The 22,696-nt window shown below is 28.1% G+C and overlaps 1 protein-coding gene and 2 non-coding genes across 3 annotated transcripts in view; 1 reads left to right on the forward strand and 2 right to left on the reverse strand.

Moving 5' to 3' along the window:
- The first annotated feature begins 2,791 nt into the window (after positions 1-2,791).
- LOC123293928 (homeobox protein HMX3-B-like) overlaps positions 2,792-22,696 on the forward strand; it is a 98,918-nt gene continuing 79,013 nt past the window's right edge. Inside the window, exon 1 of the mRNA XM_044874930.1 lies at positions 2,792-3,706. Coding sequence (XP_044730865.1) covers positions 2,869-3,706 — 838 coding nt within the window. The 5' untranslated portion in view covers positions 2,792-2,868. The remainder of the gene's footprint in view (positions 3,707-22,696) is intronic.
- On the reverse strand, positions 6,285-6,356 carry Trnag-ucc. The gene has a single exon. It is a non-coding gene; the product is annotated as a tRNA-Gly (tRNA).
- Trnag-ucc lies at positions 15,974-16,045 on the reverse strand. The gene has a single exon. It is a non-coding gene; the product is annotated as a tRNA-Gly (tRNA).

A 22,696-nucleotide genomic window follows, 5' to 3' on the forward strand; every position in this document is an offset into this window, starting at 1 on the left:
AGTATTGAGAATAAAAATAAATAAGCAGAAAATTTTTAAATTGTACCCAGAACATTTAAACCTTTTCTGAAATTTGGTATGTACACAATTTTGTTTTAAATCCTCGACGAATTAATTGTAATTTTACTTAGGTATCTATTTTTTATATTAATATTTTTTTAATTTTAAAATCGCCATTTATAAAAGCACTCGGATGTAGAAATTCAGGGTAATATGGTAAAATATAAAATAATGTGGAAATACATATTTCGCATTATCCTCGGCAATTCCCGAAAGGTTATACTCAAATACTTAAAAACCTTTTTTATTATACAATATAAAATTTCTCAAGCGCAGGTATGCATATCTGTTCTTACAAAAAGCGAATAGCTATAAATGTATTTTTACTACTTTTATTTTAACTCGTAGGCTCTGGTTATGTCATGCTTGTCTGCCGAAAAATCTTTGGATCGATTTTTAATCCATTTCCCGTGATCCAATTGAGCTAAAACTTACAAGCAAACTCATGGCGATGATTAAAAAAATTATGAATCCCCAAGTCGAAAGAACGGTCTATTAATAAAAGTTATACAAATTATTTTTAGCTCCATACAAATTATTTTAAAACAAACAAAAAATATCACGTTACTATAAATTGTAAAATTATAATATTGATTTAAAAAAATTTCCAAAATCAACCTCTCTTATTCCTGGGTTATTTTGAATATTAAACAATTTTCTAAATTTTCCACTCAATTTTTCGCAGGATCGAGATATTTCATAAAAAAAATTATTGTTAATAGTTGAAACATATTTATTTAACACACTGTTCGAAAGGGTGCTACCAAAAACGAAAAAATTCTGCCTTAATTAAATAAAAAAATGCACCCACGTTTGATAAAATCAATGTCTACAATTATCAATTTTAAGGTCTAATATTTGGGTAAGAAATTTAAAATATCAAAAATAGATCCATTTGTATCGCTAAGAGCGCCATGACACATGTACGCACAGCGAAAATTTGTGTTCAACTTTTTCTCAACATTCTACAGCAAAAACTATTCCCAGAAAATTACTCTTTAGAAAAATTTTAGAAGCGCCACAATATTAGTATTTTAATTTATAAACAGAAAAAAAAAAAAAAATTGATCCAAGAAATATGGACCAAAAATATTTTTCCCAAATTATCGAGCATATTTCGTTTTCCAATTAAGATTTTTGAGCCAAGAAAACCCTTTTTTCCGTATTGTATTTAAGAAAACATGCTTTTATATGCATTTAGAATAAAAAGTATAAAATAAAAAATATTTGAAAAAAAAAATAAAATCTATATTTTAAAAGTAAGACTAAAAATCATCACTCATGTAAACCAGAGATATATGTCTTCCCGTAGCCTCCACCATTTTTTCTATTTCATATTGTATTGTCTTGGTTTTGAATAGACTCCTGAAAATAGGGGAAAAATAATTAAATAATGCCCCTCCAGATTCATAAACATAAAAAACATGTCGAAAAATGCCGTTGAACTCTTCCATGGTAGAACTTTCACATCAGAAAAAAAAAATTCAATCAGTTCCACATCAGAAAATCTTGTTTAAGGACAAATATCAAACGATCTGAAACCTATTTACATACTGGCGATATTTTAAACTTTCAATCAATTTAAAAATCAACATAGAGGTATTTTTTCGCTTTTGGATCTGTACCTGAACACTTATATCAAAAATTATAAATCATCAAACGGTCTTAAACGCAGAAAAATATACATTTTATATTTAATTTTCCAATTACTCTGTGAAACAACGCTCATCAAAGATTAAAAAAGAAATACAAAAATAAAAAAATTAAATAAAAGAAAAATAACGCCGACAAAGCCAAATGGGAATTAAATTTAATATTATTTGTATATAAAATAAAATAAATACAACTTAAACTGAAGAAAAAAAAAATTACCATAAATAAACGCGCGTAAAAATGAATAAATTTTTACGTTTTAAAAGAAATACAAAAAAACCTTTTGTGAAAAAAAAATAAATAAATAAATAGGAATAAAATAAATTCGCTAATTGATTTGTTTATTTGCTAAACCATCTTATCAGCAAATTTCTATTTAAAAACGTACACACAATCACATTCTAAATACAAAATACACTTTAAAACAAAGATGGCGTCGTCAATTGAGATCGTTGTCATTTTAACAACAACAAGCCAAAGAAATCAGTTAGGCCCCATATAACAGAAAGCTGCAAAACCAGCACGGCGGCGATATAAAATTTATTTGCCAAACAAACATAAAAAAAATTAAATCAGAGTTTGTACGAACACAATAGCAGAGCAAAGTTCTCGAAAAAAAATTTTTATTTCTATCTTTAAAAAAAGTAGTATCCATAAAATATCTACTTAACATTTTTCTCAATCTGTAATCTATAAGCGGATTGGTTACCATTAATAGTGTTAATGTTATACAACTGTTCTGTTCTAACCAATCAGATTGCTGGTAACTTTTTTTTCCACATAGCATTCAACATATTTTAGTTATAACGGTGGAACTTGAACGGCTGTAGAACGCCTTGAATAGGTGGAGTCTGGTTGATGTTTTCACACAACGTACATTTCTCAAACTTGACAAGAGGTAATTTAGTTAAGCTATTCACTTGTTCTGAAGCGATAGACCTGAGAACTGTGTGTGTGAGTGCTATCACAGGTTATTTCTCACGTGCTTTTTTTGTTGTTGTTGAAAGTGTAGTGACTTTTTTTTTTGGGATATTTTGTGGGTGTTTATTTTTGTTGTTTTTTTTATTGTGAATTTTGACTGAAAAATGTGGAACTGAGAGTGCTTAATGTTGTTTGATCGTTTTTGAATCCAAAATTTTCAAAGTGTATTTAAAAATGCAAGATACAGAAATGGTTCCTTATGCGCAAAAAGCTTTTGGAAGTCCAATTTCAACACGGTCTAATAGTCCATCAGGTGTTACCGTCGGCACACCACCATTAGAGACACAAAGTGATGATGAAATTAGTGTAGGTTGTCCTAGTCCGGCACTAAATAGTCCCAAACATTATGAACGGCATCGAGTTAGCTATGATGATGAATCCACAAACACAAATGATAAAGATATGGAACCTCAACAAGGAGATGATTATTTTAAACCGTTGAAAAAATTAAAAATGGTTGTAGATAAACGAATATCATCACCGACCAGAGATTTGGATCCGGATCCAGATGCGTCGGAACGTACATCTTCATCGTCAATTGAACATGGTGTAAAAAGTTTTTCAATTATGGACATTTTAAATCATCGACCGTCACGACCACAAAATATAAATAATAATAGTAATTGTTCCAATACATCACAGCATACACGAATTGTGCGACCGTGGGATATCGAAACAGAATCAGAGGCACAACAAAGTTTAGAACGATTTCATCGACAATTAAAGGCACAACATCAGTTAGCTTTATTGAGACCAGAATTTGCTTCGGCATTTGCGGCAGCGGCTACCGCAGCCCATCATAATCAAAGTTATACAAGTGAAACTGGTTCAGATCGTTCGAGTAGTGTGACAAGCGATTGTTGTTCACCGGATATTGTTCCAACTACATCCTCATCACGGCAACGACATTCGTCTGGTCAACAGAAAGGACCACCTGGATCGACGCCATTAGATGCGCTGTTTCAAATGACATCGAAAACGTTTGATCAAAATAATGGCGAAAGTAGTGCAGGTATTTTAAAATTTTTAATTTTCATTTGTCTTAAATTTCTTAAATCCAAGTCTGTAGATCAAAATAAAAAAATCCCCAAAATGCCTTCATATGTTTATGTTAACAAATGGATACAATTTTCTAAAATCATATTCGGAGCTTGAATACGCCTCAATAATTCAATTTATATTGCTTAAAGAAATTAATAATTTAATTTCATGCCTAAAAAGCAATTAAGAAAAAGAAAGGTTCTTTTTCTAAGCGCGAGTGTGATTTATAGTCCAATTAATGTATTATCATAAAATGCCAACCTTGTTCAAAGATTATAACTATTTTACGTGAAATTTTTATCCATTTTATCAAAATGGTAGTAAAAATTGCCATAAATTTCGCAAAACAGTTTTAAAGGAAATAGAAATTCAAATTTGATAAATTTTGGCTTTATATAAATTATACCTCAATAAAGTAAAATGTTTAAATTAATAAATTTTTTTTGTTCTTTTCTCTCAGAGGCTAAAACCTGTTTTACTTAAACTTCCACAAAAAAATTATGACTTAAATCGTACAAAATTGCTGTTTTTTTATGAAAAAGAAATTTGGGCTGTGCCTTTTTGAATAGATTCAAATCTTTCTAAAGTAGTTATGCAATTTTTGTAGGAATTGATGAAGATTCAAAGTCAATAAACCGCAATTATTCTTAGCCACCGTTATAACTTTGTAATCTTACGAAGTATTCTCTTGAAACAACGTTTTTCCTATAAAATAAAAAAATCTTAAGCTAAAGCAAAATGTGGGAATGGTCTTTTAGAGTCGTGGATTATTCTGTTTAGTTTGTCAAATTTTTCCGAAATGTTTCCTAATTTTTTTGAATCATTGTACACAAAACAGTACCTAAAGATTTGTACATCGGATGTCATAATGGAAATATGTTTTCTCTCACAGTATAATTGGGATACTCGAATAACGTATCGTAGTCTATCAAAATATCAATCTCCTAAGGCTTTTTCGCGGGCGCTAGATGCAGAAAAATATTTTGTCCCAAAGTGATTTATTAGACGTTTTTCAAAGACGCATATTGTAATTAAAAATTCATACTAAAGACAGATTTATTTTATAATCAATAAATTATTGAAAATGACTTTCCAATTAACAGTTTAACAAGAAAACCTCTTGTTGTGTCTGTCATCACGCCAACTTTGCAAAATATTAATTTCCAATATTCTTACTTTACCATGTATTATAAGTTTTCTCTTATCATAAGAATGTTTTAATTACTTTTCTTTTTAATTTACCTACGTGTACCTCAAGAAAGCCATTGTAAAAGGTCTCACATTACAAAAGATATATTTCTCACTACAAGATATACCTCAGGTCAGGTCATCTAGGAATTTATTGTAAGGAAAAACATTGTTACCTCGCTATTCATAAAATATCAAGCCAAAAATTTTCAATTCAAGAAGGTGCTAGCAGTTATAGTCATAGTAGACACGACTATGAGTATACTAATTTTTAGAAATGTCGTTTTTAATTTTAAATGAAAATCATTTGCTTACTGTAATAAATGTAAGAAGAACATAAAAAATTAATTAACTATGGTAGCTTGTTAGTAGACACAGCTTGAATATAAATCTGTAAATTCATTTTTTACAGCCAAATTGAAGCAAAGAATATCGATAAACTGCGTTATCTTAAAGGAAAGTATAGGTAAAGAAAAATATTAACCCTGATGTAGCGTGATTTAAGATACGGCTTGAATATAATTCAAGATATTATACTTTCTCTTCAAATTCAGGCAAAAATAAATCCTTAAACTATAATATTACAAAAATAAATTAACTGTAGAAAAAACATAAACCATGGTAGCGTAATACTAGACACGGCTTGAATATAACTCTATATTATGAATACCTACATTATTTTTAACAAATTAAAACATATTTAAAATAATCGTACACAATTAATAAAAATTTACACTCAAGGACTTCTTGCTAAAGTATTTAAATTTTTTTTTTTTTTTATAAATATTATTTATAATTTTCTTATTATTTATTAATAAATGTAAATTATTATTTAATAAATATGGTTTGATTAATATCCATATAATTATTAATATTTTAAAATTGCTTGTTTTTTTTTGTTTTGTCATAAATTTTATTTTAATTAATGTGATTGTGTTTACGTACTTATATATTTATGATAATTTTTATTTTAATTAATTATGTAATTAGATCAAGAACAAAAACAAAATTAACAATATTTAATAATTAATTATGGTGTTTGTTTTTATAAGCTGGTTATATTTGATGAAATATGTGAAATATATGAAATACGTGGGTTTAATTTTTTGGTACTAATCATAGTAAAATGTGGTCTGTAAAAACCTATACAGAAAAATTCGAGTCAAAAAATATCTACGAACATTTCGAAAAAAAATGCTCTTTTCTATATTCCTCCATCGGTACAAAATGAAAAGATTCTCTATCATTTCGAACTATTCGGTTTTGCTCTTAAGTGTTAAAAAAGTAAAAAGATTATGTTAAAAAAGGAAACAGAGCAAAAAAATCATTTATATAATTTATCACCTAAAAAAAATTTTAAGTGCGATGGCCGGGAATCGAACCCGGATCAACTGCTTGGAAGGCAACTATGCTGACCATTACACCACCATCGCTCGTTGAGATGAATATCATTTTTAACAGACTGTTGAATTGTCTTATGTACATGTTACATGTTTTTATTTCGCTGTCGATTACTGCCGACCACAAACGTTTTTTGATAAAGTGATTGAAATGATAATTATTTGTTATAAAAGTATAAACAAATTGGCCACAAACTTTTTTTTGTAGGGCGAATATAAAAATCAGAATTCATTTGAAAAATGTGATATATGAGGCCGGTAAATATTAAACATTTCTCTCTGAGTGACTTTTCCACGTCTTCCACATGGAGGTACAAATATATTTTAGTCATAGGAAGCTTAGCGTTAGTTATAGGAAGTGGTGTATAGTGAAAGATGGCCCGTTACAAAACCAGACGCTAGTTCTTGGAAGTTTTCGATACTTAAAATAGGAGGAGCAATCAACCACTATTAAATTTTTTTCGCTAAACCAAGTTCAACTGTAGCATTTTTGAATTCTTATTAAACACCAACCCATCGTTTAATCCAAGCAAATTGTCAATTATTTATTTATTCGTGTATTCTATTTAAAGTGGTGTGAAAGTATATGGGTCCCGAAAATCCTTAATAATAATATCTACTTTGCTTGGACTATATCATTACATTGATGTAATTTGCATATGATTAAAAACAGAAAAACAGTTAAATACATTTATTTAACAAGGATATAGTCATTGTTTTTTAATATAAATTAAAAACTATAGGTTTATAATAATACAAAAAAAAAATTTAACAAGAAATTTAAATTATTCTTTTGTTTAAATCTCACGTCGTCTCCAACAGTCTACAGAATTAAATTGTGAACAAGCAAAAGACGAATAAAACAATATCATCTTTTTGCTAATTATAAATATCATAACAAAAACAAAATTTCATAGGTAATAATTTAAAAAAATATTATGAATAAATTTAATCTACCGTGTATTCGAAAACTTTCATTGCTTTGCCTTCGACTACGATGTCCATAAAAGTTCAAAATAATTTATTCATAATCAATATTTATAGCAGCACTTAGCCTAAACTTCACCAATAAGTCTTAGAATCTCTAGATGAATGGACTTGAGCCAGCCTCTCTTTGATGACCTCTTCGACCTAAAGTCCGTCGACGCCAAAGCTCTCCTGCTGTTCTTAAACAGCTCCAAATGGTTCATGGAGTAGTGGCCGGGGCCAACTTTTTTTCGGTATCACGGACTCTATGGTCTCAGTGTGTCCCACCCCAGGGCAGGCACTCTAACCTAACCTAGCCTAACCTAGATGAATGGACAGTCATCTTTAACATTTATTTTGAGATAAAATGAATGTTTAATAGAATGTTGGTCGAAACATGCAGTTCGTGATTCTCCGTGTCACAAGGCGTACATTTCCAAGGCGTACATTTCCAAGGTATACATTTCTTGCTTTACGGCTTGGTATTTTTCAATTTTGAATTGATAGCATTCAACGTTGGTATAATTCTTTGATTTTTACTTTTTACAAAAGCTTTCAAAGCCAATGCATTTGATTACCAAATTAACTTTTCCTAACATACGATCAATCATAATGGGGAGGAAATAAGCGCCTAGTCTTTTCTCCTGTACGTACTTTTAATAAGATAGCTTGATACGCCTAAAAATAGCAATAGTGCGAAGCCTGTAAGATAACAAAATTTATTAAGTATAGATATTGTTATATAAATATCATAAATAAGCAAATCCGACGGCAGACATATTCACAATTTCAGAAAACATTATTACTTACTATGCAATTGCATACCGATAAAAATATTAAATATTCAGTGCCTACTAAAAGGCATCTTGATGCAATTTTATTAAAAAAATATTTAGTTAATAATTTTGAATAGCCTAAAAATATTTTCGAAATTATTCATAGTTTCACAGTTTCTCCTTGCCTTTCACTGAAGGTTGGAAACACTTAGACAAAGATGGATTCGATGATTCAAGAATTAATTTTTTTTTTCAAAGTTTATTAGGTTTGAAAATCTTTATGTACGAAATACAAAAATTGTTTCTACCACACTTTATGAAACTACTAGATTTAGAAAAAACTTGGAAAAGCGTATATTTCTTGAGTAATTTTTTTGAAGGTGTCTATTTTTTGGTATTATTAGTTGGGAATAAGTCCAGCCTTGTCTTACAACATTTAATGCTAATTTTTAATCAAAAATAATTTTCGTAAAGCGACTAATGCGAATAAAATTGTTTTCCCATGAATTTTCATTTAAAATGCTAACCAAAGTTATTAGAAGACTACCTTGATACCCACCCGCTTTGTTGGGCTTAAAACTTAAGGCTACCACGTTATAGCCTTCACCTCCCTTGCTCTCACTTTGGCTACATTTTTCATCCCCTTAAGAGTATAATTTCGCAAAATCGGATGCCTATGTCATACAAAGAACACACGTTCCAAGTTTCAACGATAAGTGGTTTAGGCTGTGCATTGATCCATCTGTCAGTCATTCAGAACAAAGCATTTTATATGTTTATAGATTAAGAAAAATTATTACGGGGAGTAAATTAATATTACTCGACCTAAACCACCTCAAACAAAAATTTTCATTTTCAATATATTTAAATTTATCCGTTAATTTATACGACAAAAGAAATTATATCTTGTATAATGTATAGGCAATAAATAACGTCCATACGCAATACGTATATGCCAAATAGAATAATAATTAAGTAATTTTTAGCAGCGATTACGCATATACTTTAGGCTCACATATTCAAAATACTCAACAAATTAAACAACATAAAGATATAAATTAAGACTTGTACACAAAAAACGCATATAAGATAATATTTTATTCTTCTATTCGTGTTTTTTTGTTTTGCTGCTCTCTTTGCCCGTCTTTTTGTCTCTCTCTCTCTCTCAAAAACAGAAAAAAATCGAATGTGTGAGGTCCCCTGTGATGTTCCAAACGAATGTACAACACTCACACAAAATCAAATTTACTTTCATATAATAATAAGTTAATCATATAAATAATTTATATAGAGCGGCAATATTATATGTCGCGTGTACATAAAAAACATACACAACCACTCTACAAAAATAGCTATCTGAATTTTATTTAAGACGGTAATATTAATGGGAGTGTCTCAACACGATTACCAACTAACAACACAATATGAACTTAACACTTAGACTGTGATCGTATACATCTATAAAAGCTACTGTTTCATTCACATTCTATATGTTATTATAGCTTATATATATCTTAGACTGTGACGATTAAGTTTAATATAAATTATATATAATATAATCACATTCTAATTTCATCGACAGGTATTACCATTTTTTGTTGTTGTTGTTGTTGTTGTAAATGTTTAGATCAAAGAGACCGCATTAGGCCCGCGGCGACGGTTCACACTAATTGGAGGCCTTCAATGGTCAAAAGATGCCGACGGACTTCTTAATATATCTATATGTATAAATATATAATGCTATAGTCATCAAGCAGGCCCCGATAGTTTTAACATGGTTTTAACACTATAGTTTTTATAAAAACATACATAAAGCTAGTACGTCTTACCTCACTTCCCCACTTTACCCTAGTACCTACTATGCTGTCTTTATCGTATATATAATTTTTTCGCTAAGCAGGTGAATTTGTTTAAAAAAAAAATTGATTATAGAAATGTTTTTTTAATTTCTAAATTATATACATTTTTAAAAAAAATTATTTTTTATAATGAAAATTATGACAGAATTAATTTTTTTGGATTTTTTAATGGACTTTCAAATTTTGTCTAGGGGTGGTTTATTTTGTATTATAAATATTGATAAGGGGTTTCTTCTGCTATCATCTGTACATAACAATTTGTCAAATTTAGAGTGTTTAAACCGTTGATTTTTAGGGTATTATTATTAGAGGAATATTTGATTAATGGTGTGTTTTGGAAGATAAACGTTTTTTAAATGTTTTTTGAACTAATTTTATATTCAAATATTTTGATTTGGAAGGGGTCCTTTAATTTTGAAAAAGGCCGCTGTTGTAAAATCGGAATATTTAATGCGATAAAATTGAAGAATTTACCATAGTAAATATAGAAAATAATTTTTATATTTTTATGGTAGAGGTATCGATAAAACTAGATGTTCAAACAAAAATTAGCAGAAAACTGATGAGTAGGCATGAATTAATAGGAATAGATCAGGGGTTCTTAAACTATGGGTCGCGACCCCATTTGGGGTCGCGTAGCAAAATTCTGGGGTCGCGAGAGGTAAAAATAAAATTAAACAGAAAATGTTTTTAACTTGTAAAATTATTGTTATAAAGATAAAATAACAATTATCGTAGATAAATATATCATAAAATCTTCTAGTTCGGAAAGATTGTTTGTACCTGCATTTCTATTAAGAGTATTATAATAACTTGAATAACATTTACTATGAATTATGAAATGTTATTGGAATTAATAAAAAAAATAAATTTATTTTTGTCAATCTCTAAAAGCCGAAATAATCTCGAGAAATAATTGTCAACAAAATTTCTAGGTATTATTGCTGAAGAAACAGCTTTAACACATATTAAATCCCAATATCGTTCAGCGATAAAAAATGTTGAAGAGGTCTTACGTCCAGCAGTTTCAAACATTCCACCAAGATTTGATTTGTTTTGCAATAAAAAACAGGCACATCCATCTCATTAAATTGTTAACTTAAACTTTAATTTAATTCTTACCACGCAACTACTTCTAATATATTCGAAAGAATTAAGACGGTCAGAATCCACTTTTATTTTTGAAACTATAATAAATACAATTTTATAATTTTTTGTGCAATTTTTAATTTATGATTTTTGTATGTTTCAAAACGAATTCTAAACTTATATATTTTCATATGTATATGTATATTGTTACCTAATAAACAAAGCATCAAAAAATATTAATTTATTTTTCTTTTATATTTGTATGGGATCGTCAAGAAACTCGCAATCATAAATGGGGTCGTGAATTACAAAAGTTTAAGAAGCCCTGGAATAGATCATGAAAGAGTAGGTTGGAAAACTTTGAGTCTATATTAATATAACAAAAATTTTTAGCCTTCGGCAGGGTAGTTCGCTGCGCTTGCACATAGCTCTAATAAATACCTAATAACAGTATCTGAATAATAATACCTCAGTATGACTCAAATAGGTGTTCACAATTCTACATAAATATGGTGGGAGCCCAAATAAATACATTTGAATAGTAAGATGTAATGTAATATGTTATTTATTTGCGTTTCCACCATTTATTTCATGTGCTTTAATTTGTTGGTGCAGAACCCTCAAAAACATTTTGTAGTAGACTAAATTATGAATCTAAATCATAAGTAAATCATCCATTTGAACACACACACACACAATTTCATCAAAATCGGTACATCCGAGTTCAATTACAAATGCTGATGACGGGAGTTGCATGATTTTTGTTCACCCAACTTCAAAAAACTGTGATAGAAATGTAGTAAACTAATGTAAAATTATATAGAGAAAATGATCTGCAAAGTTATAGAATATTTTACGCGCGAAATATTTGACGCATGTGCAAAGAAAGCGTGAGCAAATCTCTCATCACGCTACTATTAATATTACCGAAAGATTGACGCGGATGCTTACTAGTGCTTACTTTTCAGTTTATTAAAATTAATTCTTTATTCAAGGGATATGTTTCAACGATAGAAAGGATGACAAAAATAATGATTGCTATAAATTTGAATCTATTATTCTGAACATTTGTGTACAACATTCAAATAAATCTTTCAAATAAAAATAAACCAAAGGTGTAGTATTCGTTTCTTTTCAATATACACAGTTAACATTTGATTAAAATAAATGTCCTAAAATATATAACAATTAGGTTAGAATCACATTTCATGTCACACTGTAAAAGTCAAACAGTAGTAGTACCAACATATATTTTTGTATATAAATAAAAACACTATAATACTGTGATTATTTGATTTCGATTATATAAAGTTTAGTGGATTAAATATATAAGACCTTAGGGACCAAAAGAAATCTTATCCATGTATATTTATTAGTTTGATGTAATAAATTACATTCATTCACACTATAACAACCGGCATGAGAAAAGGTCATATATGTAAGTCTAAAAAGAAATTCTATTTAGAGTGAAAGAGATTATGAGTCGACAGTCAGTGTGTTGTTGGTAGCACCAATATGTCATGATTAGTGATATCAGTTGGTAATACTGCGCTTCAATCTGTCAAATAAGTTAGGTTACGTGCTTTTTTTAATTTGAATTAGTTTAAATGTCAGATTTTTTTTATATTAAGGAATAAAAGTGGCATTGTGACAGATTGTTAACTTAATAATGTTGATTCTGTTTAAAAAAAGAAAGATTCTTTTTAAAAATAGAGAAGAAATTTTCTGATAAAAAGATATTAACAATTTTAGATATTGAATTTTGAGATTGTCGAACCATAAATCGGTGGATCGCGGATTTAACTTAAAGTACTATTGTTCGAAAATTACTACTAATAACAGCACAGTTTTTATTAAGTTTTACCTAGTTTTCAGATAAAATTATGTGACGAAACAATCTAATCGTTACTTAGTTCAAAATAAATTTGTAAAATATAAATAGAGATTTTAAATGTTATTAATATAAAAATATAAACAAAAATTCCATTCAAATGAGATACTTCAGCGACGGATACAAAATTGTAAGTTGATACGGTGTATAAGATTTTGTTTTAAGAGTTTTTTTTTTTTTTGTAGTAATTTTGCATTTAGGTCACTCTTTCACGCTATGATAAAACACATCATTGATATATGTATTTTTTATTAATTGATTAATATAGGAATAGGCTAATTATCTCATAAATTAGGCGTCAGATCCAAATTTGGTATGGAACATTTTCTTCTTGCTTTTCTCAGCTTATTCAAGAAGCGAAATTTCTGCAGTCAATTATAAAACACCCTGTATAAATGGTCACTCTATATTAAAAAAAAATTTTTTTTACACCGTCTGAATTGAGTTCACAGTGCTATAAAATATTTCATCGCCTAATCACAAAAACTAAAAATATAAAATAAATTATATACAGGGCGTTCTGTTATTAACTGCAGATCGTCGTTTATTTTTAAGAAAAAAACAAAATAATACTAGCCTTTTTTTAAAACTAGTTGACCAATATAGTGACAGTTAGATGTAGGAGGTATCAAATTATATTTAAACATAGGAACGGGGGGACTAAATTGTGTAATACATAACACATAACGTCTTAGGATGTTGTGTTTTGCTATGCCAATATGAGTTATGTATTGCACAATTTAGTCCCCCCGTTCCTATGTTTAAATATAATTTGATACCTCCTACATCTAACTGTCACTATATTGGTCAACTAGTTTTAAAAAAAGGCTAGTATTATTTTGTTTTTTTCTTAAAAATAAAGACAACAAAATATTATTTTTTGTATTCGCTAACCAATTAAAACAATTATTGTTTTATGATAGTCATCTCTATATTATAAAGTGACACCTACTAATTTTATTGAATTTGATAGGTTTGTGGATTCATAAATCTTTCTATTTTGTCAATAGCCACAACTTCCGCATCAGGGCTCAGATCGAAATTTGGTAAAGAGCTTTTTTGTTCGTCTTTATGAGCTTATTCTGTAGGCTGACGATCTGCAGTTAATAATAGAACACCCTGTATATTTAAAAACAAAAAATTTTTAATTTAAATAATAATCGCGGTTCCCTCCTAATAAAATCCAAACTACGGTATTTTTTTTTTGGATGTAGGTAATAATAATAATAATTTTTTTGTAATTTATATTGCGGTGTTAAAATAAAATTAAAATCAATTATATAATTCATATTATAAAAATTGTGGTAATTTATCAATCAATACATTCAGTCAGTTAGTTAATCCAGTCTGTCTGTCCGTCCGTCTATATATATTACCAAGAAGAGAATCATTACCCATTATACTAGCAAGTAACGTATATACATAAATATATCGGCCTTACCTTCTTACAGTAATAGAGCCGCGCACATTGAAAAATATTAAAAACAAGAAGTCAAAACTCAAATTTTATCTTCAAAAAGTGTACAAGCCGTGGTAGATGTTAATCTTACAGGTCTGATCAACAATTGGGTGATTAATTTATCTGATATTCACTGACATTCAACACTTTCTTTACAGGGTATTTCAACAATTAACTCAGTCAAATGATTATAATAAATGAAAAAAATACACAGGAATTTTAATTAAAGAGAATTGAAAAAATACACTTGTTCTAGGACTCGAACCCGGACCTCTTTGGCTCATGGCAAGCGTCTTATTCAGTTCGGCAATACGATCTCTCAACCGATCGAATTTTAATTTTTATTCGTTCGTCAACATGAACTTATTTATTTATTATTTAAGTTTTGTTCACTAGCTTGTATACAATTTTAAACCTCAAAGCCTTTCGGTTATATAATTTTTACTGTATGCCCTTTTTGCACCCTGATTTAGCTGAATCTAAACATCAGAAGGATCAATGCATCGTAAAGCTTCCACAATTTTTAAAAAGGCGCAAATTTATTAGAAAGTAATCATATATCAAAATTCGACAACAAATAGGTTAAAAAAAGTAGGTTAATTGACTTAAGTGCCTTACGTACATTTTCTTAACCTCTCAGTATGGAGAAGCTATTTTAATGGGCCCGAAAATCAAAATTAATCTTTTTAATACATGCAATATGAAAACTTGGATCGCTGACAAACTTGTAGAAAATAAATTTTATTCTGTCACCAAATTTATCACCTGATTAGTTTTTCAAAAAGTTACAAATGTATGTACAATTATTGATCAATTTAGTGAGAAGTCAAGCCAAGTATAAAATTGAATAAATAAAGTCGACTGTCGATATGAAAACAATAATTTTGTATCAGGAAATTAAAAAGAATAAAATAAATTGATCACGTAAATATCGATATTTTTTTCCAATTTTTTTTTTTTAATATTCTTGTGGTGGCTACCAAAACGCATTGGTTTGAATATAAAATGGTAATCATATTAAAAATAATTTGCTTTCAGTAGCTAAAACACGTCGATAAAATGGTATTTCTTTAATAGATTTCAATTGAATATAATATTTCCCCTCGCATATAGTTCGTTCTCCCGTAAGGTACATTCAATCAATTTTATTATACTAGATTAGTACTCATGTGTGATTATATTGTGTTGATCATCTATCATCAATCGATCCGATCGAATAGATTATTATTGATGATCTTGTGAAAATGGTGAGAATTGAATTTAGTTTTGAAAGTATATAAAATTATATAATTTAATGTAATTGAGTATATCCGTTCAATAAAACATTAATTGATTATTTATTGATAATTATATTTAATCATTTTTAACTAGATGAAAAAAAAATTTATTGAATCAGATTGAAACAAATTTTTTCCATGTTTTAATACATTTAGGACATCTACACGACGTTTCGTAATGCAATTGTTACTTGTTCAGACATATTGAATCAAGGAATCATGCAAAGAATAATTAAAAAAAAAAGACATGATTGAATTGATTGACATTGATTTTAAAAATTATAATTTCTAAAATGCTTTATTATTATAATAAAAATTAAAAAAAAAAATAAGTGCGATGGCCGGGAATCGAACCCGGATCAACTGCTTGGAAGGCAACTATGCTGACCATTACACCACCATCGCGGCTTGATTACCACTACACTTTTAGCGAAGTATTGATTTTTGATCAATATATTGTGAAAAAATTATTGTTTTGAATCGATTTCTGTTCAGTATACTCATTTTTCTTTTTTTAAAGACATGTTTTAATTAGACGGACGTTTGTTATAAAAATATTAATAAATTTTATTTTAAGCATAGTGGCATTGCAGGTATCACTTGAACGTTTCCAAAAAAATGAATGAAAATATTTAGCCGAAAATTAAGAGTAAAATTCTTGGACATTCACCATAGATTTTAAAATTAAAAGATTTAAAGAATATAAAATTTTCTCTAAACATTTAGAGGAGACAAATGTCATAGGCGTTAAACCTAAAATTGGTACAAATATATAAGGTTTCTGGAAAAATATTTCAAACAAAAGTTGTTTCTTTCCGCAAAAGTTACATTATCATTAATGATTTATAGTAACTTTTTGAATTTATAACGTGAAGTCAAAATTTCAGCTGAACCCATTTCAAACAGCTAGGAAAAGTGAGATAAAAATGCGGCTAAATAAATACCAGGTAGACAGAGGTATTTAAATTGACAAATTACAAATTTCCTGCTTATAAAAAACAAGCCTTAAAGCTATTTATGAAAAGTGAAAACTTTTCATTAAATAAAACATAAATTCAATTAATTTAAATTGACTTTTTATAGAATAATAATACAAATTATAAGTGACTGACTATAAGTTCATAGACAGTTTGAAAACAGTCAGCAGACTGACAATTAGTTATTTATCAATTTAAATATCCTATAACTGACAGCTAATTGTTTGCATTTGTGAATGACATCTATGATTAGCAATTGAATTATATATATTTATATGAGCTAAGCTATATATAAGCAATTATTCTTTTATAAAATTAGAAAAAGTAAATTAGAAAATACGATATGCTAACTAACTAGTAATAATTACAAAACAACAGCAGATGATTAATTAAAGAATTAAAAAGGTAAAAAACAGAAATAAATATATATAACATATACATATATACCTACTTTGTTCTTTTTATATCGGTGTAATAAACTTAGTGTTACTTTATAGAAGATTTTTAAATAGTGATATACGACTGTCCTTTTCTTCTTACATTTGGTGCAAAGAGTGTGCACACTAGGGTACAAAATGAACACATTTATTAAAAGTGCTATAAGCTATAATAATGGACAAAGACTATCTACCAAATACCGGATGTCTACGTAAAATCGTTCTAAAAGCTAATTCAACTTGGATTTTATATCAGAATAATAATGACAGACATATGTTTATAACAGAGACCACCCACATCATTATTTTATAATATTTATATATTTTAACTACACCCGAGTACAAACAGTTAAATTTTTATGATCTGATTGGAGTAGTTCTTATCCAAGCGACGAAGCCATATTACTGTATCAATCCTAGTGAAGTTTATAATATAAAAAAACAAGAAGACGTGGCGTGTTAACCCGATAGGAACTATATTCCTTTTGTAACCTTTTGTAACTTGGTAAATTTCAAAATGTAGCACTCATATTTTTTATTTACAAGATATTTTTCTGAAAATTTAAAGTATAAATTTTAGAAGTCCAATCCTTGTTTGATTCTTTAAAGAATTTAATTTTATAGCTGCTTTTAGCTTTTACAGTATGAACTAATTGTAATATTAATTTCAAAACGACATACTTCTGATTTAGTAATCAACCCAGTATGTTCGTACATTACGTTTGGTTTGATCAGGATATTTATTATGACATTAAATTGAAATTTCCTTATACTTACTTTAAATTATCTCTCTAGATAGCTTTCACAACTCAATTTTTTTAATTATAAAACATAGAATTTTGACAAAACGTACTAATTGACAAATTTTATAAATATTTTTGCATTTTCTCGAAATTCATGGCAAGTTGTATCTATTGAAAAAGTTTTAGTTTCCTAGGTAACCTAGATAAAAATGATCGGCTTTTGGTGTCGTTTTTTTTTTTGCGCTATTTAATTGTGTGCTCTATTTATTTGTTAAACTCCCAACCAGCCAATAAAATAGAACGATAACGTATAATAAGAAACATAGTCCCACCAGTTCCAACTAAAAATAAACAATATCTGGATGACCGAGCTTTGCTCGGTATTTTTTTACTTAAAAAGAAAAATTTCATAAGAACCGTTTAAAACTCCACATAACTACCAATTTGAATCCCTTGGTACACCAATAGATGTCAGCAACAGTCCTATTTTACATTGTATGTAAGAACCGTTTAAAACTCCACATAACTACCAATTTGAATCCCTTGGTACACCAATAGATGTCAGCAACAGTCCTATTTTACATTGTATGTTTCAGATTTTCATGAAAAGACGGATAAAACGACATTTCCGATAAATGAAACCTTGTTAGATCGACTTATCGCCCCAAAAAACCCCTACATACTCATTTTCATGAAAATCGTTGGAGCCATTTCCAAGATCGTTGATATATATATATATATACAAGAATTGCTCGTTTAAATATATAAGATATGTGTATATGTTTATGTACTGTGGGTGGACAGTAATTTATAACCACTTTGTAAATGATTTTTTGTAATATAAAATTCACAATATAATTTAAATAATTGCAATTATCATTATAAGCAACGTACACAACAAGGGAATGAATTCATAATGCATGCATAGTTAATATAGTTTTCTTTGACTGATGGTTAAGCAAGCTTATTCATCATACATACTACATCATACATTCATGATGAACATAGATAAAAAATTTTGATAAAAAAATCGTTTATAATAATTTATTAAATAGCCATTTTAATTCAATTATTATAAATGATGTTTTTGAATGTGTCATATATGACCTCTATAAGGCTTCTATATTCATTCAATCTTACCGGACGTGTTGTGAGATACTCCCATCGGAGGAACATGGTACATACAAAACTATTTCGGGATCAAACCAATTAGTTCCCGTGATATCTTAATTCGCTCCCAAAAAACGTTTTTTTGATATAATTTGAATAGTTATATCTCAGAAACGAATACACTAATCGTTAAATGAACCCAATTTTTGAATTATTGTGGGTCAAAATACATTATAAAGGGTGTCCCGTAAAAACTCGATTGGAAATACCTTAAGAGAGGTATTCGTTGGATAATTTTAAGTCGAAAGTGACTTATATACTTTTGTCGAAAACCCAATAGTTAAGGAGTTATGTGTACTACTATGTCCTCAAAGATAATAGTCAAGCCGAGTAGACTTAATAGTAAATTAATCTGGTTTTTAGTCTTATTAAGCTTGATAAAATATTAGCGTGTATTGATATAATGATTGCATAATCTATCAATTTTTCGCATTTTAAATATTGGACCATCTTCGACGAATTGGCATCTACTGTGGTACATACCAATACTCTTGTTTTTAATGATTTTAATCAATGCATAGGTACAAAAACTGTCTTACAATAGCTATGGTTTCTAATCCACTGAACTACAAATATTTGAACCATTATTATCAAGTCGCATGTATTATAAACATGTTATGTAATATTTATATAACAAATTTGTTTAATGATTTTTTTATAAGTTGAAATATATTAATGACTTTTTTATATCCATTTTTTTTATATATTTTCATAATGATGATTATTGTTATAATAATTGTCTCAGATTACACTTTTCAACTTTGACTGACTGACGTTAAGCTAGCCAGGAGAAGGGGTAAGGTTCTGTTCTGGTAAAGTAAGTTAATGCAAAACAGTTTAATATTCATATAATATACAACGTGTTCTGTTATTAACTGCAGAAACCTAACTTTTCAAAATAAGCTCATCAAGAGCAACAAAAAAACTCTTTTCCAAATTTCGATCTGAGCCTTAATTTGGGAGCTACAGGTATGACAAAAATTGATAAATTTGATTATTCATTGGCTGTCATTCGATAACAAGTAGCCAATGATAATCAGAAGATATTAGTAAATTTTTGTTAAATAATATTCAACTGAGGTAGGGATTTTTAGAAATTATAACATGATTTGATTCGATTATATTATTTTGCAAAAACATTAAATTATTGTACTTAAACAAACAAACTATGTGACAATGGGTGTGGTTTGCTTGTTTACGTCCAATGATAAATTGTTTACTTATAAGTATTATTATTTTCTCAGAATAATAAAAAACAAAAAATGTATAAAATTATTAAATTGTCCCACTTTTTATAATTTAAATATTTTTATTCTATTATTCTGAGAAAATAATAATAATAATTATAAGTAAACAACTTATCATTGGACCTAAGCAAGCAAACCACACCCATTGTCACATAGTTTGTTTGTTTAAGTACAATAATTTAATGTTTTTGCAAAATAATATAATCGAATCAAATCATGTTATAATATCTAAAAATCCCTACCTCAGTTGAATATTATTTAACAAAAATTTACTAATATCTTCTGATTATCATTGGCTACTGGTTATCGAATGACAGCCAATGAATAATCAAATTTATCAATTTTTGTCATACCTGTAGCTCCCAAATTAAGGCTCAGATCGAAATTTGGAAAAGAGTTTTTTTGTTGCTCTTGATGAGCTTATTTTGAAAAGTTAGGTTTCTGCAGTTAATAACAGAACACGTTGTATAATAGAAAAGTTTTGTTTCCATTCAAAAGATCAAAATCTTTTTTTATTTAAGTCGTTTGTTCCGTGAAACAGAAATGTTAATGATACTAATACATAGTTTAGTTTAATATTTTTTGAATATTATTAAGTAATTAAATATACATTTTGATACATGTTAAGGGACAGAGGGGGACAGAGTGAACTTGTGTATATTTTTGTAGATGTGAGAATTAGGAAAATTGTTGTTTTCGTTTGAATTTTGAACGATTTAAAAATATTTTATGAATATTTTTTATTATTTATTTTTGTCGGTTTATAACGGAACGTATGACGTATGCTTAGAAAATTTTGAAGTAAACTTAACATTTTTTAACAGAAGGGGTTTTCGTTACACGGCAACTTACATACCAAAATCATTATTATAATAAGAAGAAGAAATAGGAAAATATCAACTCAATTAGTGATTATTTATTTGAATTTTATTAATTTATTGTTTCATGGTATTGCTTTTACAAACTGCTAAGGAACTGGAATAAAATATACATCCTTTTAATTATTTTTGATTAAACATTTCAATTAGTCATGAAGTGACTTTGATGTTTATGATAAATAAGAGAAATTTGGTGGAAGTTCAAGGAATTATCATACATGAGAAACTGTTTTCACTGTATATTTATCGAAGTCTTGTAGAGTTTTTTTATTCGATTGGTAACTTGTTTGGATATGTAAATTATATTATTCCGAAACGAACATTGTGAATAAAATTAATACAAAGAAAAATTGATAATGCGGAAAAAAAAGTACTCATAAGAAAAAAAAAAAGAAAATTTCCAATACAATACACTCCATTTGTTTGTCGCTATAATAAATGATTGTTCAAAGTAGTGGGCCGCTATAGTAGTATAGAAAAATGTCTGGAAATTTACATAAAATACAGATAAATAGACTCATCAAATCCATATGTATAATTATAGGTAATATTTCTCTCACTTCAATCATCTTTAATAAAGGGTTTTTCATTTAAATTGACAGAACTTTAAAGTTAAAATATACAATGAGATATCACCTAATTTTTTTAAAATTTTTCTTTAAGCCTATTTCAAGATAATTTTTATGATTTATAATAAACGATAAATGCAACCCGTAGCTTCGCTGGGGGCACATGAGTGGAAAATACAGTTTTTCGATTATTCCACTGCATAGATTCGTTTTGATGTCATCGATGTCATTATTTGTTTGATTTAAAATTTCTTACCAAACAATAATTACTTGGCTCTTCACGACCCTAGCCAATGAAAATCATGTAGTATACGGTAAGTAGTTCAAACAGAGCACTCATTTTGATAAAAAAAGTTCAATAATTTATAAATCCAACATGAAATTATATGGTTCAACTCAGCGAAGCTGCGACTACCATTTCGATGATTTATAAGTATATAACATGCATTGCCATTAAATACTCTTGGATAATGGTATCCCCTCGTTTAATTCAAGTGTAAATTCTATCATTTTAAATGGAAAACTCTTTTTATTAAAATACCTTTTTTTACTATTAATAAATAATTTTCTTCTATTCTTTATATATTTGAGAAAAAATTAACTAACAAATACAACACATACAAATACTTTTGAGATTATTATAATTAGATGTATTATTTATTTCATTAAGTATAGTCAGGGAGCCGACTTAATATTTATATATGTGTGTCGGCTTCATAAAAATGCTAATAATTATTAATAATAAGTTAACACCAATGTAATATGCGGATAAATTTAAATATTTAACAAAATGAATTAATATTCTTTAATTCTGCATAGAATATTGAAATTTTTATGATCGTTCTGGTGACTTCAATCACGGGAACGTCATATCTAGGAATATTATAATTTTAAATTGAATTTTTGTCGGTTCTAATTTGAATAATGGCTTATTGTCAACAAAAGCGTCAGTGTATGTAATTTGCACGACTATTAACTATAATGCATTTGAAATGCAAAAACAGTTTCTTAGTAGCGTGGATTTGAAAATGCCTT

The sequence above is a fragment of the Chrysoperla carnea genome, chromosome 1 (assembly GCF_905475395.1).
Source record: "Chrysoperla carnea chromosome 1, inChrCarn1.1, whole genome shotgun sequence".
In the NCBI taxonomy this organism is placed as follows: Eukaryota; Metazoa; Arthropoda; class Insecta; order Neuroptera; family Chrysopidae; genus Chrysoperla; species Chrysoperla carnea.